The sequence below is a fragment of the Mytilinidion resinicola genome (genome assembly GCF_010093595.1).
Source record: "Mytilinidion resinicola strain CBS 304.34 unplaced genomic scaffold BDZ99scaffold_7, whole genome shotgun sequence".
Lineage (NCBI taxonomy): Eukaryota > Fungi > Ascomycota > Dothideomycetes > Mytilinidiales > Mytilinidiaceae > Mytilinidion > Mytilinidion resinicola.
The window spans coordinates 280,773-301,046 of record NW_022985443.1 but is presented as its reverse complement, the minus strand read 5'-3'; the positions used below and the strand labels follow the sequence as shown (position 1 = coordinate 301,046).

General features: G+C 50.7%; 10 protein-coding genes across 10 annotated transcripts; 3 read left to right on the top strand and 7 right to left on the bottom strand.

Moving 5' to 3' along the window:
- Nucleotides 1-60: 60 nt before the first annotated feature.
- On the top strand, nt 61-823 carry BDZ99DRAFT_384770 (imidazoleglycerol-phosphate dehydratase; the record flags this gene model as incomplete). The annotated part of the gene is made up of 2 exons (XM_033715402.1): nt 61-337; nt 414-823. The coding sequence occupies 2 exons, from the start codon at nt 61-63 to the stop codon at nt 821-823; spliced, it is 687 nt and encodes a 228-aa protein (XP_033578374.1).
- A 2,501-nt stretch (nt 824-3,324) lies between these two features.
- On the bottom strand, nt 3,325-4,545 carry BDZ99DRAFT_559411 (uncharacterized protein; the record flags this gene model as incomplete). The annotated part of the gene is made up of 1 exon (XM_033727255.1): nt 3,325-4,545. A coding segment is annotated over one exon (1,221 nt), but the record flags the coding sequence as incomplete, so codon positions are not given.
- Nucleotides 4,546-4,805: 260 nt separating this feature from the next.
- Nucleotides 4,806-5,310, bottom strand: BDZ99DRAFT_474974 (uncharacterized protein; the record flags this gene model as incomplete). Its single annotated transcript, XM_033721943.1, has 2 exons — nt 4,806-4,845; nt 5,039-5,310. 2 exons carry the CDS (start codon nt 5,308-5,310, stop codon nt 4,806-4,808), a joined length of 312 nt encoding a protein of 103 aa, XP_033578372.1.
- A 461-nt stretch (nt 5,311-5,771) lies between these two features.
- BDZ99DRAFT_274823 (uncharacterized protein) lies at nt 5,772-6,291 on the bottom strand. Its single transcript, XM_033713936.1, has one exon. The coding sequence runs from the start codon at nt 6,227-6,229 to the stop codon at nt 5,861-5,863; it is 369 nt and encodes a 122-aa protein (XP_033578371.1). The 5' UTR covers nt 6,230-6,291; the 3' UTR covers nt 5,772-5,860.
- Nucleotides 6,146-6,429, top strand: BDZ99DRAFT_461482 (uncharacterized protein). The gene has a single exon (XM_033719627.1). The coding sequence runs from the start codon at nt 6,243-6,245 to the stop codon at nt 6,396-6,398; it is 156 nt and encodes a 51-aa protein (XP_033578370.1). The 5' UTR covers nt 6,146-6,242; the 3' UTR covers nt 6,399-6,429.
- On the bottom strand, nt 6,415-8,927 carry BDZ99DRAFT_569466 (uncharacterized protein; the record flags this gene model as incomplete). Its single annotated transcript, XM_033727884.1, has 4 exons — nt 6,415-7,199; nt 7,256-8,180; nt 8,260-8,749; nt 8,891-8,927. The coding sequence occupies 4 exons, from the start codon at nt 8,925-8,927 to the stop codon at nt 6,429-6,431; spliced, it is 2,223 nt and encodes a 740-aa protein (XP_033578369.1). The 3' UTR covers nt 6,415-6,428.
- An 892-nt stretch (nt 8,928-9,819) lies between these two features.
- BDZ99DRAFT_518684 (uncharacterized protein) lies at nt 9,820-10,158 on the top strand (the record flags this gene model as incomplete). Its single annotated transcript, XM_033725324.1, has 1 exon — nt 9,820-10,158. The coding sequence occupies one exon, from the start codon at nt 9,820-9,822 to the stop codon at nt 10,156-10,158; it is 339 nt and encodes a 112-aa protein (XP_033578368.1).
- Nucleotides 10,159-10,405: 247 nt separating this feature from the next.
- On the bottom strand, nt 10,406-12,606 carry BDZ99DRAFT_497179 (MFS general substrate transporter; the record flags this gene model as incomplete). The annotated part of the gene is made up of 3 exons (XM_033723495.1): nt 10,406-11,569; nt 11,629-11,751; nt 12,070-12,606. 3 exons carry the CDS (start codon nt 12,604-12,606, stop codon nt 10,577-10,579), a joined length of 1,653 nt encoding a protein of 550 aa, XP_033578367.1. The 3' UTR covers nt 10,406-10,576.
- Nucleotides 12,607-13,381: 775 nt separating this feature from the next.
- BDZ99DRAFT_413827 (general substrate transporter) lies at nt 13,382-15,161 on the bottom strand. The gene is made up of 4 exons (XM_033716706.1): nt 15,035-15,161; nt 14,880-14,982; nt 14,166-14,828; nt 13,382-14,111 (listed from the first exon to the last, which is right to left on the bottom strand). The coding sequence occupies exons 1-4, from the start codon at nt 15,132-15,134 to the stop codon at nt 13,511-13,513; spliced, it is 1,467 nt and encodes a 488-aa protein (XP_033578366.1). The 5' UTR covers nt 15,135-15,161; the 3' UTR covers nt 13,382-13,510.
- A 955-nt stretch (nt 15,162-16,116) lies between these two features.
- On the bottom strand, nt 16,117-17,680 carry BDZ99DRAFT_274801 (phytanoyl-CoA dioxygenase). The gene is made up of 2 exons (XM_033713935.1): nt 17,401-17,680; nt 16,117-17,194 (listed from the first exon to the last, which is right to left on the bottom strand). Exons 1-2 carry the CDS (start codon nt 17,469-17,471, stop codon nt 16,255-16,257), a joined length of 1,011 nt encoding a protein of 336 aa, XP_033578365.1. The 5' UTR covers nt 17,472-17,680; the 3' UTR covers nt 16,117-16,254.
- Between the last annotated feature and the right edge of the window lie 2,594 nt (nt 17,681-20,274).

Here is a 20,274-nt window from a genome sequence, read left to right as displayed (position 1 = left end):
CCGCAATTGCCACTCGATCCTCACCTCAATCTTTCCGGATACCCCCGCGATACTGTAAATATGGGCGCCGAACGAAGAACCACAACGCTGAAGCGCGACACCAACGAAACAAAGATCTCCCTCGCGCTCTCGTTAGACGGCGGTCCCGTCCCACCGCTCGATGGGGAGGAAGAGGAGGCTCGCACAAATGGCGAGGCAAAGGGACATGCGGCGCAGGTCTCTAAGAGCCAGACGATAGATGTAGACTCGGGCATTGGGTTCCTGGATCATATGATTCATGCGCTAGCGAAACATGCGGGGTGGAGTTTGAGGATTAGGTGTCGAGGGGACCTACATAGTACGTGAAAATCTCACAATTGCGCAAGGAAGGGTGGTTATGAAGAATGAATGAATGCTAACGCCTGGTGCTTCAGTCGACGACCACCACACAGCCGAAGACACCTTCATCGCGCTCGGCGCCGCCTTCAAAACCTCCCTCGGCTCCTCCACCGGCCTTGCACGCTTCGGCAGCGCCTACTGTCCCCTCGACGAAGCCCTTTCACGCGCGGTTATCGACCTCTCGAATCGTCCATACTCCGTGATAGATCTTGGGTTGAAAAGGGAGAAGATTGGGGATTTGAGCTGTGAAATGATACCGCATTGTCTGCAGAGCTTTGCGCAGGCGGCGGGGGTTACGCTGCATGTGGATTGCTTGAGGGGGGACAATGATCATCATCGCGCAGAGAGCGCGTTCAAGGCGCTGGCTGTTGCGACGAGGATGGCCACGACGAGGGTCGCCGGGCGGGAGGGAGAGGTGATGAGTACGAAGGGCGTTTTGTATTGAGTAGAGGTGGGCGCGGATTTGTCTGATATGGAGTGGGCGTTATGGTACTTCTGAGTTACTAACATTGCAGAAAAGGGATGGGTGGATCTGGGCGATCTTGGGGTCTGCACATAACGAGATTGTAGATAGGTTCCAAATCAGAGCTGATATGTGCAAGCTTTGGGCACAGAGGTAAAAACCCTGACGGACTCCAGACGATGTCAACTTGAGGTCACTGGACCTAGAAACATGGCTCCATTCATACGGCTGATATCTAGACGACATCTTCGATAGTCGAATAGGCACTCTCCAGAAACTACAGCCTAGCAGAACAAGGACGAATGTGAAAGGAAAATTTCATGAAAAGAACGGTACATGTCGAATCGTTTTCCAGATGAGCTACCGAACAATACCAAATGGAACATGAAGCCCCACAGAAAATCCTTCTCTGGATGCGTACTGTTCGCAACAGCCGTCAAGTCTTCCTTCGTCAACTATCAAGGGAGCTGGTTGTATCCCTTCGTCCTTCGACCAAAGCAACTCATACAATTCCATGACCCCCGTCGCCTCTTCTCTTCCTCTTCATCGTCTATCTCGATCAAACGAGTGACTTGTTGTTCACTGAATGCTTCTTTGACGATTACGATAGGAACAATGGCTTGAACCCCCTGGCCTAGTTTCCCTCTTATGTTACATTGTTGTCTTAACCTTGGACCATGACGCAAGAACTCCTCGATATACCGCACCAAGGGAGTTCGCCAATCTTCCAGTGAACCGACTCGATATCTACGGACATCATATCTAGGAAGAAGACAAACATGTTCCAAAAGAGTTTCCCAAGGCGTATTGCCCAGTTTCGCTTTGTGAGGGTCTGCGCCATGTTTGAATAGAATCTGAAATATGGAAAGCCTGTCGGCCACATTCAGGGTCCAATTGCCACGAAAAGCATACTCCAGTAGTGTCGCTCCTCCTCCCGGCCCATCGACCAGCGCAGGGTTCTGCATCAGTATCGCATCAATAAACGCATCAATATACTCATCTTTGGCTCACCTGTGCCTCCGGAGTGTGACGCCTTGACCGCTTCTAATGAAAACAGCGAATGCCAACATCGTCATTTGGTGTGGGCAAAAATCAATATACGATGCTACCATATCGTACAGGATGTTATAGGGTAGGCCAGGGTCCAAGAGTCGTTGTGACAGCTGTTCTAGTGCTATCTCCAAGCCAGAGAGTAACGATATATGTTGGGATAGTCCGATCGGAGGGTCTGAGAACACGATATAGGAGACTATATCGTTCATGTCTGCTCGTCTATTGAACTCCCTTACATTACTTGGCGCGAAATCGCCGGGCGCACATTTCGCCCAAGGTAGGCATTTGACGAGAGCGAGAAGACCTTGGCTAACGAACCGTTCCAACTGGCGTCGGATCTCATGCAACGTCTGCTCCACACCATTCCGAACCCTTCTGTTCTCCGCGAAGTGAGAATCGCTCTTATCCTGGATTTCCCGAAGCGCGTCCCTAAGAACCTGTTCATAACTCGTAACACTCTGTATCTGCTCCATCCTCTTCACCATTATCTCCGCCCGCATAGAATCTAGCGGTTTCTGAAGCGCCACAATCTTTTCCTTCTTCAGCATTTTCTTAAGCGCCACGACCAAGATCCTCCCACGCGAACGATCCTTTGTGGCTTTCACCGAGTTGAGAGTGTCCATGCACTCGTCCGTGAGCTTCCGGCACTGCTCCGCAAATCATAGCATCGTTACATCTGATTTTGATATGGCCGTTTTGGCCAGAATCGTGTCCAGGCTTTGCTGGAGACACTGTGTCTGGGTCTCGACCTCTTCGTCCTCTCGAGAGGCGCCAGCTCTCTGTCCATCGTTTTCGAAGGCTCCACATTCTATACTAGTATTTGCCCCCTTAACTATGAATAATCTCACATAATTAAACCACTGGTCTTGGAGCTGATAGCTCGGGTTTTCCGAAGTTGCATCCAGTTTCATCAGGATGAACTCCCAGGCGCTTACCCCTGCGTGCAGTATGTTGGGATCCGCCTCATGGTCAAAGAGCATTTTGACTAATCCCATCGACTCCGGTCCTAGCCCTAGCCCGTAAGGCACTGCTTGGGTGAGAAGCCCCGGCTTTCCTTCACGTTCCTTGAGCAACGTGGGATTCTCTTCCAGTCTCTTTTCCACATATCTGAGTTTTTCTTCAATCACTGCGGCGTCTAGTATCGTTGCTCTGAAAAACCCAAATTCTACAAATCTGGGGGCGTTGCCCGTCCATACCGCCGAACATGATGCTTCGCTACCATAATTGAGATGCTGTAGTACGAGGTCAAGTTTTGCCATGAGCTGGTCTTCTACCGCGGCATCAACACTCTCCGAATGCAACATAATGGCATAAACCAACAAACACTTGGTACGAGCTACGACATGATGTGGCCTCCCTCCTCTCCAAGGAAAACTTTTGAGCAGCACCAGCGACGAATGACAAATGTATTCATGGACGCAAAAGCCAAGCGGAATGCCGCTCCTGAGAAATGAGCTAGTAGTGTGAGCTTGCAGATACTCCTTAGCCGATTGGTGGATGAAGAACGGTGGCTTTAAGTAGTTCCAGTATTTACGTTTTTCAGTCCCAGCAGCAGCGGCCTCGACCAGTCCACTGCAAACTTTATTTATGGTCCGGCATGTTTCGTTGTATCTTTCCAGTACTTGGTCTTCAGAAACATCCTGGATCGCGAGTTTCACGCTGAAGTCTTTTACTTCAGCATCGAGGTAGTAGAACATCAACACTGGCCAAAATTTTACGCTGCTGTTCAATGTAGTCCCTTGGTAGGCTAATATCAAGAAGATTTTGGCTGCATGTGCCTTGTACACTGGATCAATTTTCTTCAAGATTTGTTCGTACATATCGTTGAGATCCTGCGGAATATCACGAAATCTACCTTGCAAGAATTCGATTTGATCTTTGGCGGTAATTCCAACGAGCAGCGAGCGAATGACAAGAGTAACCCAGAGGAAAACGCCATGGGCATTTTCCACTATTTCCGCGACAAGGTCCTGGTAACGGCCGTCATTTTGAGATATATGGCGAAACGTCTTGTTCGCTTCCAGTGTGTCTCTGGTATACAACCTAATATCGTCCTCGGTAAGCTTGTGAATTGGAAGATTCCATCGGTCATCTTGTCCAAAATGATCGCCGAAAATGGATAAAGGGCGACTAGCGATGTAGAGCTTGACATCGGCGATCTCAGCAAGTCGTTTGATGATTCCGACGATTTCAAGACTACTACCATCGTATTCGTCCAGACCATCCATGAAGAAGCAGAGACAGAATGGCGAAGATATCGCCTTCTCTACAACATCAATCAGGGTTGATACAAGCTCGGACTCCTCCCAGAACACTCCCTCACACAAGATACCGCCGTCAATACTTCTTTTGGCTTCTTTGAGCTTTTCATGGCAGACAATTCTGATTATATTGGGGACTCTTCGAAGGATTTGGAATAACAGAGATCGTAACAATCCCTTGCGAGACTTCTCAAGAGACGACCCTGCAGCCCAGAAAAAGAAGTTCAATCTGATTAATGTCCGATCGCCAGCCCACCCTTGAAGGCCCTTCTCCACATCCGTGTTGCGCCAAAGGTACTTCATCAAGGTGCTCTTACCACTTCCTGGCCGTCCTGATATCCAGAAAACATTGCTGTCCGGTCGACCGGTTCGAAGCCATTCATTGAACCTAAATTTATGTCCGTGGCCGCTGCCATGCTCGCCGCCCTTCAGAATCCATTCAAACGTCTTTCATGCGCTTCTTTCACGCGCTTCTTTCACAGTCCCATATCTGGAGTTTAATTGGTCGAAGTATAATGATTCCAAGAGACGCTGCTCGGCAGCAAACGTCTCATTTTGTTTGCTTAGCTCGAGCAGATGGGAGACCTTGTCGAGCATTCCCGACTGCGCGGCAGACGAAGCGCTGAGCTCTTCAAGCGTCTTCTTTGTGTTCAACCCGAGCTGCTTGATTTCCCTTTCCGTGTGAACTTGCTAATGAAGATTTTTGCGCAGCAGTTCTCCGAAACTCGAGTCATTCTCGAGGAGCTGCATGGTAAAACAGCTGCTCAAGCCCGTGCTGAGCTGCTGCAAACGTTGCTCAAAATCCTTAATGGCATCTTTCTTTGCATAGTTCCTGACGGCTGCAGAGAAAAGGGTCCAGTGCGACCGCCTATCTCGGACTTACAGCTTATCCAGAACGGGCCTGATCTCCTCATTCAGTTGCTTGCATTGCTCGACGAGCTCTAACGCCGCACCGGATCCTCTCAATATAGAACAATTGGCCATGGCTTCCTTAGTTTGTACGGAGAGGTTGGTTACGAGAGCGTTGAGCTCGTCATTACGCCGTGGTGCTCTGGACGTAGAGTCGTGGATGGTTTTGGATATGGCGACGATTTTGAAACCAACTTCGACGAATTGGATGACGTTGGATGCAAGTCCAATTGCTGCGAGCTCCATGTTGTTTCAACGGAGCCGAGTGCTCGAAAATCAGGAGCAGGCGATGAAAGAAAGTGGATGATTTTGCTGAAGATGCCGTGTGCTCTCCGGCAGATAACTCCATTAAGAGCAGACAGTTGGTATCGCCACCTGTTCAACGATCTACACTCGTTTGAGCATGTGGCTTACATCTTGCGCGTTATATTGGTCAGTGCGGGTAGCTATGGTATTGCAAGCGGAGAAGCCCAATGTATATACCTATCATTAGAGTTAGCGTGAGAAGCTGGGTTCTCGCATCAGCGAACTGAATTCCTGATATCGACGCATAAAAACGCACGAAACCGTCGTAACACAGTGCACAAGGTTACCACCTCTGACATGTCCCAGTGTGGCCAATACTCTGTCAAAGGAAACTCAAATCAACTAGATAGCAAGCGTAAAAGATGTACGTGGTATGCTTTTAATACTTGTGCTGGGGTATGAGTACATCGAGACTATTCTACAACCGCGCCTTTCCGCAGCCAGTCCCATTGGCAACCCTCATCCGCCTAGAAGAAATCACCATGCCCCTCTAATACCAATCATAATCCTGGCCGTCCTGCCTCATCTCGTTCTTCTGCTCGATATCATCTTCCTGTTCCACCTCGCAATTCTGCTTTGTATCGCCATTCTCCGCCGCCTCGCTCTCTTGCTTCATCTGACTCGCTACCCTCTCCTCCTCATACAGCTCATCCAATTCTGCCTGCTGTTCCCGACGTTCTACTTCCAGGGAATCATCTTGACCTTCGTTCTCTAATGCAGCACGGCGCTCAGGCCGTCGCGGTGGCTCAGGCGTGAAGCCCTCAGGCTCACAGTAACTCGGGTTGTAACAGCTACAACCTAGGATCAACAACTCATACGGTTCACGGTCACCTACGTACAGACTTGGAGTTGCTGGCATAGTAGCTGCCTACATGCCTAGCCAGTTACAACTTCTACAGAGAGGGGTTGGGGTACGGTGGCCTACCCTGCCTAATGCTGCCTACTGCTGCCTCCAATTAGTGCTTCTGCCTATGCATACAGTCACTTCCTACGTAGTATATAGTTTGGCCTTCGGGCCCCCGAAATAAGACAGAGTTCACATCAATTTTCAACCTGAGTCAGTATAAATATTCCGGCCATTCCAGATGCGCCCGGTCGAGACAGAACATTTCGTTATTCCTGCTATCGCCCACCCAGTTTTCCTCCGGGATATACTTCTTGATCACTTCTGGCGGTGCTCCCGACTCCACAGGTCCCAGATGACGGACAACCGTCCGCTCAGCTGCTTCGTCGAGGGGCCGGTAGGTGGGATCGCGGAGTGGACTCGGCTCCCGTCTGCCAGCGTCTTCCGATTCAAGGAGATTGTCCCAGGAGAAGTCGGGCTCATGAACCTGGACTCGGCGAATTAGGCGATCAACCGTTTGCTTCAGCTGGACGTTCTCAGTCCTGGCGATGCTTATCTCGCTTCGATACTTTGATGTCTCAACGCACTTTTCTTTGGTCAATGTCTTCACTTCGTGATGAAGCGGCTCGTGTTTATCAATCATTTCGTTGATGCCCTCTTCGAGGCGAGCGACCTCTGCCTGCGCTTCGATTGCCACGTTCATATCTGGGTTCTCAGCCCAGCTCGCTGCTTTCTCTCCGCGGAGTTCAATGACTTGGTTCTTGTAATAGGTGAAGCGGTCCCTATGCTCTTCGAAGATGGGTTTGCGCCATGCCAGTTCTTTTCGGGCATTGGTTTCTTGCATTTCCAAGGCATCTAGCGTAGCTTCATACTTCTTTGTTTGGGACTTCTCTTCCGCCAGCTCGACTTGGAGTTTGCGAACGTCGTCTGCTAGTCTGCTATTCTGCTCGATCAACTCATGCTCCCTCTCAATAGACTCTCTTAACTTCTCTCCTTCCGTATTCTGAGCTTGCACCATAGCCTGAATGGTCTCGCTCTGACTCTCAATATGATTAGTGATGCCTCTTTGAAGAAATCCGGATCGAAGTCATCGTCCCCGGACTCCGCATGATCCTCCATGGCCTCCTTGATCCACCGAGAAAGCTTCTCAGTTTCGCGAATGTGATACGCGACATTGGATTTTGTAGCAAGTCGTAGAGGTTTGACATCCTGTTCCCAGCTTTCGTATCCGGAATTCTTCGCTCGGAGAGCTTCGTTATCTTCTGAGAGCTTGCGAATTGTCTCTGCATCCCTGTTACTTCGGGCGCAGAGATCCTCAATGCGGGCTTGGTTGATATTAAACTGAGAAACGTAGTTCTTGATATTGCCTTGAGTGGCAATGATGACGTTGTTGAGTTTTTCCGACTTCTCTTTCTCCTGTCGAAGGGCCTCGTCGACCCTCTTTCCGCTTTCCAACAATACCTCCAAGCTCTGCTGGTAGGCTTCGATGATATGGCTGTTCTCAGGCTTCTTGAATGCCTCGATTTGAAGCTTGAGATCCTCCTTCTCGCGGAGAACATCATTGTGTTTTGATTTCCATTCCCGCGTCGAAGCCCGTTTCTTCTCTAGCTGTTCATCTCGCTTCACTAGCGTGTCCCTAGCGTAGTCAAGCTCTAGACTGTTCGCGGCGTATCCCATGTCGTAGCACTTCTTGTTGTGTTCTTCGAGATCGCGGATCAATTTCTCTTTCTTCGCCAAAGCTTTAGCGAATTCTGCGTCCGCCTGTCTACGACGCTCGCGGTGGTCTTTGATAGTATCACCTTGTTCTAGGCGCAAGCTATCTGCTTCAGCGTCTTTTTGTGCAAGTTCTCGCTCATGACGAATGCTCTTAGCAGCGAGGATGTTCGCGAAGTGTCGCTTTCCGTGAGAGAAAAGTAAGACTTGCTGCTGTTTCAGGAGCTTCTTGATATGAGCTTCTTGATATGAGCTTCTTGATATGAGCTTCGTTGTAAGACGTTGTGTCGTAAAAGCTGCGTTCGCTTCCGTCAAAATCTTGATTAATGGACAATTCCGTATCGGATCCTTCAGAGGTCCAAGGCACTGTGTATGCCTCGACTACACTGGCTTCGGTCTTGTTGCTTGTTTCACCAGCCGTCGCCGTCGAAATCCTCTCATCATGCACATCAGCCAGAACAAAGTGGATCGGACCGAGAGACTTTGCACACGCAGAGGATACGCTCTCGGTGACTGTTACCACTGTGGGTGGCGTTGGCCAGGAGGTTGCACGCTTAATGCGACACGGGGTCTCGGGGGAATAAGGTGGCGTAGTCGAGCCGGTGGAACTAGGCGTGTCTTGTAAGGTGGATATGGAAGTTTTAGTGGCAATGCTGTCATGACCTTCACAAGCCGAAGTTATATGAGCCAAGTGTGTGGCAATATGGGTAGATGAAGGGGCCACTTTCGCCGGCCTATTGGAGAGAGAAGAGCCGTTGGAGGTGGCCTCACAGGGGGGTGAAGGCGACTTCGGGAGGGCAGCGGAAGGGACTTTAATACGGTCTACTTCTATCGTTAGTCTGGTTCAACTCGTACACCGAGGGCTAGATTCGATAGATTGGTGGAAATGGATGAACTCTGGTATATTTTCTATGTAGGAAGGGGGTGTAGTGACTTAGTAGGGTAGCCGACGAGAATCCATACCTTGCTGCTGACTGTTTTGGCGGACGCTCTTGATCATAGCGTCAATCTGATCGAGGTTGGCCGCTGGAAGCGCGCCAGGAAGACACCTCGCATCGGTGTGTGCATTGACAAGCTGGCTACTAGCCGACGCTGGTTTGCGGCTAGTGGAGAACCTCTGGCCTGAGACGATCGCGTATCCCCGTTCGCAGCCCCATCTTGATAGCCTCTCGCGCACTGTGGGGTGGCCAGTGCAGCGGAAGGAGGTGTCAAAAGAAAGAAAGGGAGTAGTGAACTGTGCGCTATGGAGTTCTGGGATGGAGGAGTTGACGCAAATCAGACACAATCTTGCGGCGGTGTGGATGAAGGGTGGAGGTGGTTGGAGGATGTCAACAACGCGGAAAGGCAACCTAGCGTGGGGTCACTGTGGACCCGACTTGAGTTAGTGAATGACCCACACCGACTTGGAGCTGATTCGCCACGACGGAGGGGACCAGGCGATGTAGACGAAAGCCCAGAAGAGACGAAAATCCAAGTGAATCTGAACTCAGTAGGGGTATGAGTGGAGAAGTCTATGAGATCTGGTACCAGCTTCACGATAGGGGCACTGAAGACGGTGAGTTGTAGGGAAAGGGGGGCAGTACTCGATACTGTGAAAATCCCATGCGATGTCACGTGAATTCGGCTATCCAAGGGTGAATCCCCAGCATAAAATAGAAGGAAACACTTCACAGTGACGCCCGCGAGCTCCATCCAGCAGACCTGGCAACTACATCTTGGTCTCTTTCACTAACCTCATCACTCTCTGCAGCCTTCAACACCCGCTACCGCGTCACCAGTGCGCTTTCTCCTCAAAGATCTCCCTTATTTAGACTCCGTTCGTAAGATCCCTATTACACATCCAGGTACTCACACCCACCACTGCCACCACCACCACCAGACCACAACCTAAAATGTCACACTACAGCTACCTCTCCCTTCCACCATCCGCAACCGCCACAGAGATTCAGTGTGCATACGAAACGCTCTCCGAGCACTACCACCCCCATGCACAAAGCCATGCTGATGGCGAGCAGCGCGAGACAATCTTAAGATTGTACCAAGGGATACAGGAGGCATGGGCGGTGCTCAGAGATCCAACCTCCAAGAAAATATATGACCAGGAATTGGTCAAACAAGAGAAACTGAAGTGGATCAAGTGGGAACTCAAGGAACATGATTGGAGGGAGTATGAGGCGAGGTGCAGGTTTCTTTGGGAATTGGAGGAGAGGAAAGGGATGTGCTGGACATAGGGATGGGTAGCCGACAGTTTCCAAGTCCAATGCTAGGTTATAAGTCTTGGCACGTGGATATCTCACTGCGTGCTCTCCACTCTTGCCCGCTCGATACCACTGTAAGGAGTACCCCAGCTAGAATATCTTTGGTCAGTCGAACGGTAGCCCTATTTCCACTGCGTCAAGTTCTACATCTGAATTGGAAGCTGAAGGACGTATCGGGATACCCCAAGCAGCTGGGAGGAGTGTCCAAATTTATGAACTCACTCGACATATAGTAAATATCAATATACTATTTGACTCACCTATCGATAGCAAGAGATCTTGGATCGCTTTGGAAGCTGAGTTCACATACCGAGCCACCCCACACTCTGTGACGAGTTGCCAGATGACCAAGCGTGATATGCTGAAGTGTAAGCGTAGCCCCTCAACTCCTCTAATGTACCATCCCGCTCTTCGCCATCTCCTCCACATATTTTCCATACCTCCCTACACTCTGCTCCCTCAGCCTCTTCCCCCAAACCACCATCACCCAAACCGTCGCACACTGCGCCATTCCCACCATCGCCGCCGTGATGAAGGCGTTCTGCAACCCCATCCCCTTAATCCACGGCGTAATCCCATACCCAATAGCAAAACTCATCGTATTCCGCACCAGAATAACCGTCACCATCGCCTCCCCACTCAGCGCGCGATAGGAGTCTATACAATACGACACGGATAACTGTATACCAATCGTGTTCGTAAGCGCCACCACCCCCATCGCGAACACGCACCCAAACCAGTGCACATGTTGCGCGGCACCAACGCCCCAGAGAATGAGGCCAAATGGAATGAGCAGCATGCTCGGCGCGAAGAGCCACAGCCGGTGCTCGGACTCCAAGATGCCGCCGTTGCGTCGGGCTTTCCAGACGACGATGCGGTCGCCGAGCACGCCGGTGTAGAAGCTGCCTAGCGCGACGCCGACGAGGGGGCTTAGGTAGGCCAGGCCGACCATGCTGGGCTTGAAGTTGTAAGTGTTGCCGAGGATGAGGGAGGCGGTGGCGTTGAGGACGTTGAACCAGACAAGGTTGCTGCCGTAGCTGAAGCCTGCGTAGAATATTACGGGAAAGGTAAGGAAGATTAACGGACGGGTTGCCATGGCAAGGAGTTCGTTTGGTTTGTGGAGGTCGGCGGGTTGGAAAAGGGCAATCTTGTTGAGATAGGTTTTCTTTGGTCCATGTGTGGCTCTTGGCGCCTCTGAGAGACTCGAAGGAGTCGCTTTCTCGTCAAGATCGGCCTTCTCGGGATCGGAAGATGCTTCTTGTATGAAAGACGGGGAGTTTGATATGTTAAGAGGCGTGCCGGGGGTATGGCGGATGTAGTTGGTTTCTTCCATGAAAAAGAACAGGAAGACGAAGCCCATTGCGCAGAAGATCGCGCACCAATACTAGATACCCGACTAATTAGCGGTCGGTTACAGGTGGCTAGAATAATTGGGTTTGTTACTAGAACCCATTTCCAGCCTTGGCCATCAGCAATGAAACCAGCAAAAACGGGCGCGAGGAAATTGCTGCCAGCCAGTAACAGGGCATACAGCCCGATATATGTTCCTCTCTCGTGAGTGAAGTACTGGCGCAAGTGTCAGTACTATCTGCCACTATTGAGAGCATCTTTTCTGCGAAGTACATGGTCAATCATGAAGTTTTTCCAGTCCACTAAGCCCACTGAGGCCCCAAGCAGCGATAAACAAGCGTGCACAGCCTATGGGCAAGGGACTTTTTTCGTCGATCACGTGCCCACGGGTAGCCATTTCTGACATGCAGCACGATAGCACGAAGCGAAGGGGTAATCTAGCCTCCCATCACTCGCATCGCGGGCGATTCAATTCCGTTGGGATCGATGACTCCAAGCAGAAATTTCCACCAAAGAACCTAGGAATAAACTTACGATATCCGTAACACTGATCTCACAAAGGCTCTCAATTGGCGCCCCAAAGAACCCCTGCAAAATCTTATTCGCGATCCACTGTCCGTTGCTCTTCGTATACGGCGCCCATAGCTGGATCGCCATAGTCGCAAGTATACTGAACAGATACACCGGGCGCTTCCCATACTGCAACGCCAGCGGCTGCCACACCAAGCATCCCCAGCCGAAGAAGAGAAACATGTACCCGGTTCCAGCGTTCAGGTCCCCGAGCGTGAGGCCCGTGCTCTCGCTGATGGGTTCAAGGACGGAGTAGATGGCGGCGCTAGCGATGCCGACCATGAGCGTGTATACACACATGCATATCGTGCTGAGGGCTTTGCGGCGCGGAGACCAATTGAGAGGGTCATCGGGGTCGGACGAGGGTGCGGGGACGAGGACGATGTCCTTTTGGCCGCCGCGTGCGTGGAGAGCATGGATGGTACCTTCGAGGTCGACGAGGTGAACAGTCCCCGGGATGGGGTTTGCGGTGGCATCAACCGCCCCGAGTGGGAGGGACATAACGTGTGGAGAGACGGAATGAATAGAAGACAAAGAACGGAACAGATTCACGAGAAGTTATAATTCAAAGGGTTCAGTGGGACTAAGTTGGGATTTTGAGAGTATGTAGTGACGACATGGCGACCCAATCGTTGAGCTCTGGAGTGGGGTACTGTGATACCAACATAATTTCGCGCAACACCACATGTTTTTGATATTGATCATGACCTTGACAAATAAGAAAGGCAGGTTTTGATCCGAAACTCGATACTTTGAGGTAAGATCAACGCTTTACAAGGGGAAAGGATACCAAAGTGGTGTGAGAAGCAGAGATAAGAACCTCGTAATGCATCCTCAAGGATTACGATAAGAGCAGGTGGGAGTTCTGGATAGCTGCAAGCTGAGCTACAGCTCTTAACATGGCTGAAGAGTCGAGATATTGGATGGAAAGAAGCGGTAATGATGTTGATGATGGAACGCTGAAGGGACGTTGAGAAAAGAAATGAAGGTTCGGGTTGGAAGCCTAGCACGCTTGCCCTCTATTGGTTAGCGGCTTTCTATTCCAGGGCCAAGGACCTCTTGTTTCAACGACACTTCGCGTACTCTAAATCGGGCCTCTGAGACGTCAGATTGAGTAGAGTGGGAAGGGCCTTGAGGCATTTTGTGAGGAGGTGAAGAGTGGGGAAAAGACAGCCCCAGAGAGTGTCAGTACCTCACCTCACCTCAGATATCGGACCCGGAATGGAGCGCCTTTGGAGCATCCTGAGTGCCGCGGAAATGTCACTTGTGATCGCTCGCCTGCATCATGAGCTGTCATGGATCGACCTGAATTGGGGGCTTCTACTATCATGAACCCTAGACTAATCTCAAATTGGAAACTCCTTTGGTATCTCTTTCAAATACCCGTCACGAAAATATAGCATCTCTATTCCTTCTTCGGTTGCACACTCGCTTTCTCAACGTCTCCATCCTCTGGGTCGCTCCCGGTCCTCTCACTCCCGGTCCTCTGTCCCAAAACCACACTGGCATCACCATCAAATAGCATACTCATCTCTTCCAAAGTGTATCCCTTAGTCTCAGGGAAGAACATGAAAATCAAAGTCAACCAGACCACGTTAAGCGCCAGGAAGAATATGTAGTAGTGATACCCGATCTTCGCCAGCGCAATCGGATTCACGTACATGTTGATAATCAGCGCAATCTGGCCAACGAAATTCTTAACCGCTAGTCCCTTCGCACGCATAAAGAATGGCATGATCTCCGTGGGATAGGAGTAGAGAAGTGGGTTGCAGGCGATGTTGTACATGATGTCGAAGAGGAAGAGGCAGACGATGACGCCGTATCCCGCGCCTTTGGACTTCTTCTGGGCGTAGGTGGCGGAGAGAGCGATGAAGGGGACGAAGACGACGATCATGCCGATGAAAGACGACATCCAGAGCTTGCGCCGGCCAATGCGTTCAGCAAGGAGGGCGCCGATGATGGAGGCGAGGAGGTTGGCAATATTCAGGCCGCCGTTGATCCCAGTTCTAAGAGAGTCGGTCAGACATGTGCGGGTTAAAAAAAATCCAGTAGAGACTTACTGGCTCGTTGTATCAGTGATACCAATGCTGTTCAATATAGGAGAGAAGTAGTATGAGAGGATGTTTTGTCCGCACCAAAGAGTCATCAACGTCATGCAAACTACAATCAAAAGCCTGTGGACGTTCTGCCTCTGTGTCATGAGAGCTTTCCAGGTCATACCCTCTTTCGCCGTCTCAATCGCCATCTTGATCTCCGCGATCTGGCTGACCACTACCTCGTCATTCGGGTTGCCGTTTCCGTGGTACTTCGAAATAATCGCAATTGCCTCCTCGGTGCGGCCCTGGGAGACCAACCAACGCGGGGACTCAGGAACCCACCAGAGGAGTGCCATGACTACGCAAGGAATGAGACCCTGCAGTACCGACGGGATCCGCCACGCCCAGGTGTCGGTTTTGGGCATGTGACTGGTGCCGAAGCTAGTCCAGGCTACGATTATGGAGCCCAGGTACCAGAACGGGTTGAAAAATGATACAAGCGTGCCTCTAATGCGGGGGTGAGCCAACTCGGATAGAAGGGCTGGGCCAGCGTTAGTGACGAAGGCGATGCCGAAACCGAGGATGAAACGGGAGCCCATGTATTGGCCTCGACTTTGGGATCCGGCTTGGAAACCGGCGCCGACAATAGTGAAGAATTGGCCCATGCCGAGGGCGAGTTTACGACCACTGTAGATGCGTTAATAAGGGAATATCAAGCTTCAAAGAGGGTCTACGTACTACTTGTCCGTGACAATTGACGCAGGAATACTCCCACAAAGACATCCGATGAAATAAATAGCTGTGATGACTCCGAGTTGCGAGGCAGTCGGCTTGCCCATATCTAGTTACCATTAGTCTTCTATTCGTTTCGGCAATGAAGGTATATAACATACCCAACTTCCATTTCTTGAAACTCTGTAAATTCGCCGTTAACGTAGCGTCAAAGCCCGTGCAAACCTGCGTGAGATAGATGATTACGATCGGAAACATCATCTTCCGCACGCCGGCGTCCTTGTACCATCGTGGCTGCTTCTCTGCTGAAATCTGAATGACAGTAGAAGGGGGTTGTTGCGCCTGGCGCTGGATTCTAGCGCTGGGTCGAAGCATCATGACTGAAGGCAATGTCTTGAAGATGGAAAATGCGAAGACGACGAGACTATGTCCCTAAAACTTCGACAAGCCCGGCTGCTCTCTGGACACCTCAAAATGGAAGTCGATCCAGGTTCATATACACAAGTCGTGTATAGCTTCGCTATCACAAGTCCTGATAGAAGTCGGCGTATCACGACTATCGCGTTATAGACCCGACGATTCAGCAGCCACAATCAAGGGTCATCCAGGATTCCAGATAGGTATCGACTCTAGATCCGTATGCCTCTGTAGTGAAGTATCCGACGGGATACGAGCCCGTCAGTAGTGAAGAAGTCTAAGCTATTAGGAGGATGGTGGAGGGCGGGAACCAACTTAAAGCTGCGGGGTACTGCGGCACAGCGGATGGCGGGAAAGGAGTCGAGATACGACGGTGTACATCCTTGTGTCAATCGAGCGCGAGCTAGACTAGTTTCCAACTTTCACGCATCGACCTAGCGTTGTGGCGTTTTTGATAAGCGGAGCCCTGACTCAGGAAGGCCGTCGTGAAGAGAGATACCCCGCTTGAAATATGGATGGCGGGCTGAATGATGTTGTGCAGCTGTGGTGGCGGGAGGCAAGGAGGATTCTGGTGCCGGGTAACCGGTCGCCGGGTCGAGAAGAAGTGAGGAAAATACTATGGACCTACGGAAAGATTGAAGCCACGACGTAGGGAAAAAATCGGAAAAAAGGGAGGCTTCATTGTGCATGTTTCGAAAGGGAGGGTCTTAAATGCTGCCCTGGAAGTTTTTTGAGTAAGACCATCTGGAATAAGTCTCTATATACGGATCTAACACTGCTGGGTGTGGATTGATGTGTTGACCTGCATGCTCAAACACATCTCATTTTGATTTGTAGAAGCACATCGAGGCACTTCAAACAGCGGTAACTAAGTGTACATAGATCTACTACGAGGTAATACAGCTCAAGTCGCGATTGTAGTATGTACATGAAAGCTTCCCTTATGACGACGTTTAGATCAAAGTCAATAATGCTTGACACCCGCAAGCTTCAACAACTTATCACTCCTCTCCGGGAGGGTCAAGGGCCGATCTCGGTCCTTGGGGTCCCTCGTACCGTCCTCCAAGTATGTCTTTGTATCTCTGGGCACGACGTTATCGTGGGGCCAATGTGTCGTTCCTCCATAGTTCTCGAACGCCTGTGCCTTGAGTGCCAACTGCTCTGGGCTCGCCAGCCTCGCGGGCGTATACGCGGTATAGATGACTGTCCTTATCTGCTCGCTCTTCTCCGACGGCTCGGCGCCGTAGTGAACAGTGCGGCTGTCCCATAGTATCAGGTCGCCGACCTCTGCGCATACCTTTAGTGGCGCGATTCCGCGAGCTCGAAACCACGCCAGCTGGTCTTCTTCGAACAAGTAGCGATCTAGAGACGTCCAGGTAGATTGGTCAGTGTTGTTGTCGAAGAATTCGTCGTTCAAGGCGTGCGAGCCGGGGTATACGACTAAGCCTCCGTCTTCTGGTCCAGATGGCGAGAGGTTCAGGATACCCTGCACGCAATGAAGGCCGCGTCTCAGAGGGCTCTGGTCGATGTGCTCCCATGCTGCCTTTCGGGGGACATCTTTGCGATTGGGAAGGGTGATGTTGAGACTGTCGAAGCTGGCTAGTAGTTCGTCGGTGCCCCATAGTAATGCAAATGCGTCCAACACACCAGACTCCATCCTCGCATCCCACATAAACTTCTCGTGCGCGACGCAATAGGAGTGGAATGTGTTGATTTTACTTTGAACAGGTAGGTTTTGCTTAATCCAGGTATCGGGGTTGTTGAGGTCGAGGTCAGTACCGAACGACTTCAGCCAGGCATACGCGTCCTCCTGATATTGCACTGCTCGCTCTTTCGGTATAGCTCCCTTTACTACGGCGAAACCATCCTTCTGCAAATCAGCTCGCCAGTGGTTGTATTTTGGCCTATGGGTATGATTAACCGATGTTTACGCGGATGTGAACGAGACAGAAGTGCAAGCAATCGCTGAGCCACCTCAAGGAGTGGTAGATAGATACCCATAGAATAAGTCCCCACAGAATCTTGAGAATACATCGAAGTACCACAGACAGTGATAGAACAGTGTACATAGATCTATACAGCGCATGGCAGAACACGGATGGCAACCTACGATATAACGTTTGCAATGGGTGCTGCGACGAGTCTAGGCGAGCTTTGGGGAGTGATTGCGCTCGGCGCCATGCTGACGAATAAGTTGAGATCTGATCGTGTTTGCGTGAAAGATGGATGTCGAACTCGATCTGTTATGTAGTATAGTGGGGTATATAAATCCGGCTACATATCGCGTAGGATGTATCTGCTGCTTGGCAAGGCTTCTGCAAAATGGTGTGACCCCGGAAAGTTCTTCGGGCTATCAAAGTGACGTTCGAACGAGCTTGATCAGGTGGGTCGTGTTAGGGTCATCGGAGGAAACCTATGTGGATGAGCCGAATTAGACTAGACCTTTCAGAGAATGCCGTCGCGGCGTGGCACCCGCTTTTACATACGACGGAGAGGCGAATTCTACGATCTCGTCCGGCGATAAGACCTCCTCCGGGTTAAGATTGCAAAATATTACAAGAAGTCGAACGCTGAGCACACGCTTGGTGCCTTACGATTGTCTAGAATAGCAAAAGGCCTGGATTTCTCGCCTGCATTAATACCTCCCACTCAGCAGGTTCGCCGCTAAGGTATCTTCGCCACATTTCTTCCATTATCTTGTGAGCGCTTGCAATGTTACCAAAACCAATAGTGTTTTCCATAATATTGATCCGGTATTCCAGAGTCAGCCGGTTAGCTTTTGTAACACTTCCAACACCAGCCATGAAAAGAGGAAATAAAATATGAGTTTCCATCTGAGAGCCTGGTCGTATCAAAGAAAGTGCAGAAATAATGTGCTCGGTTGGCCCTTTTGTACGAGCCTCGTCGTTGGCAGAACCACACATTGCCTGGTGTAACCGCAGAATAGAACCCCACTGAACGGCGAAAGCAGCCGCCCTCACTTCCGTTGCCTCTATATGTGGGGCTAGGTTTTCGGGGGGGCTCCAGCTTCGAAGCAGAAGTTCGATGGCCTCAGCTTCAAATTGCAAAGCCTGTTCTTTGACCACATCGGGGAACCTGAGAGCGGCCCGTTGAACTGCTAACCGATTTATGCGAGGAAGTAACTGGTACAACTCGCCCGAAATGCCAACTAAAGGGTGTATAGTCAGGCCCTCTCGGCGTTTCGAGGACTCCCAGAGGTCTAAAGCTGTTCCGCAAATTGGCGGTACGTTGGTAGAAGTGACGGAAGCGATGCCTAATTCGCGTTAAAAGTCGGTTCCACAGCTATTTACCCTTCGATAGCGCAAATTGCATCTGTGTACGCTGATTTATCACTGCTTGAAGCTCTCCAATACATTTTCAAGCTTGGCAAAGCAATTGGCTTTAGAATGCTGACATTGTGTCGAGGAGCTTCAAACGGTGGCAAAGAAGCGTACACAGATCTAGATTTACGACTAATGGAAGATGTGGGATGTTCAAACGTACAGCAGAGATAGTTGTATAACTCAACGAGGAAATTGAAAGGCGTCCCGTCGACCTCGAAATTGATATTTGACAGCAGAGCGTGTGCACCGTGGAGGTACAATAGCCACTTCCTCGAGTCGCCTTCGCATATCTACAGCACCAGATTAGATTCATAAACATGCTGAAATTCTGTCGAGCCAAATTTAGAATTTAGAGGTGGGCGAGAACTCCCCAAACCCCAGATGCCCTCCAGCATGTTGCCATCACTGTCAGAGCGGTGGTATGGAAATATACGATCCCTTCAACCCTGAAAACACATAATGCGGAGTCAGGAGTTCCGATTCAGTTCGCGCAGAGGCCCGCCAAAAACAATGCTTGCTGCCAAACGGATCGCACGAGGCCATAAGATCTGAGCAGTCTCAAAAAAAATCATGCAAAACGTCATATAGAGTCCAGAGGTCCACTCCAGCCCGCGGAGGCTTTGGCATTTTCTCTACAAGATTTTCCCCCCCCCCCCCCCCCCCCCCCAAGAAGTCCTCCAAAGTGACATCATCATTATCAAAACGATCACGCGGCACTCACTATCTGAATGATCGTAATATAATCTAGGGAATGATAGGAAATAGTGACACGTACCTCCAATAAGCATAGAAGTAGGGTCCCTGCGAGGGCCCACACTACCGTATCTTGTTGATCAAGCTCCGCTTTGAGGCCCTCTAAGGCTCTCGTTCTATGAACAAGTATATCCCGCGAAAAGTCGGGGTAGACTTTGGAGAGATGGCAGGCCGATAAGGCGGCCAAGGCGTTCCGGACAACACCATTTTCTAACGCCATGGGCACGATGACGCGGAGGAAGGGGTTGTGCTCGTCACTAACTACTACCAGAGAGCGTGATACTGACTGTAGGAAGTGGTTCAGCAAGTGTCTCTCGCCTATCGTCCACCCGGACAGCGATTCGGGTGTTACTCCCGTAAGATCGCCGAGAGCGGTTGCTGGTAGGGACGCGAAGCTAGCATCATCGTCGCTAGCACGCTCGTGTGGCAATACCCGTAATGCGCTGCTGTTTGCCAAATTTCCCTTTTTTGATTCGGAAGTGTAGTCCTCCTCTATGACCGTAATCCAGTCAAACAGCGAGGACGGCAGCTCATTCGTACCCGTGGCGTGTCCACTATTAGCAACATTATTCCCGTGAGGAACAGGTGCTTGACTCGAACTCTCCACGTGATTCCTAGGCGGCGTACTCAACTGACCCGGCGATGCAGAAGGCGACTGTCCGTATCCGGATGGCGAGAGCGAAGGGCTCGTCCTAAAAGTGCACACCAAGCCCAATCTCCTACAATCCCCACAAATCGGTCGCGCTTCGTCACACTTCTTCCGCCTATTTCGACAGCTGTCACAGCCTCCCGAAGACCGAGAGTGCTGGGCTCTGAATCTATTCCCTTTGGCGGCAGAGGCAGTAGGCCGTGGTAGCCTCTGTGGGGCATCATCATCCTCTTGTTGC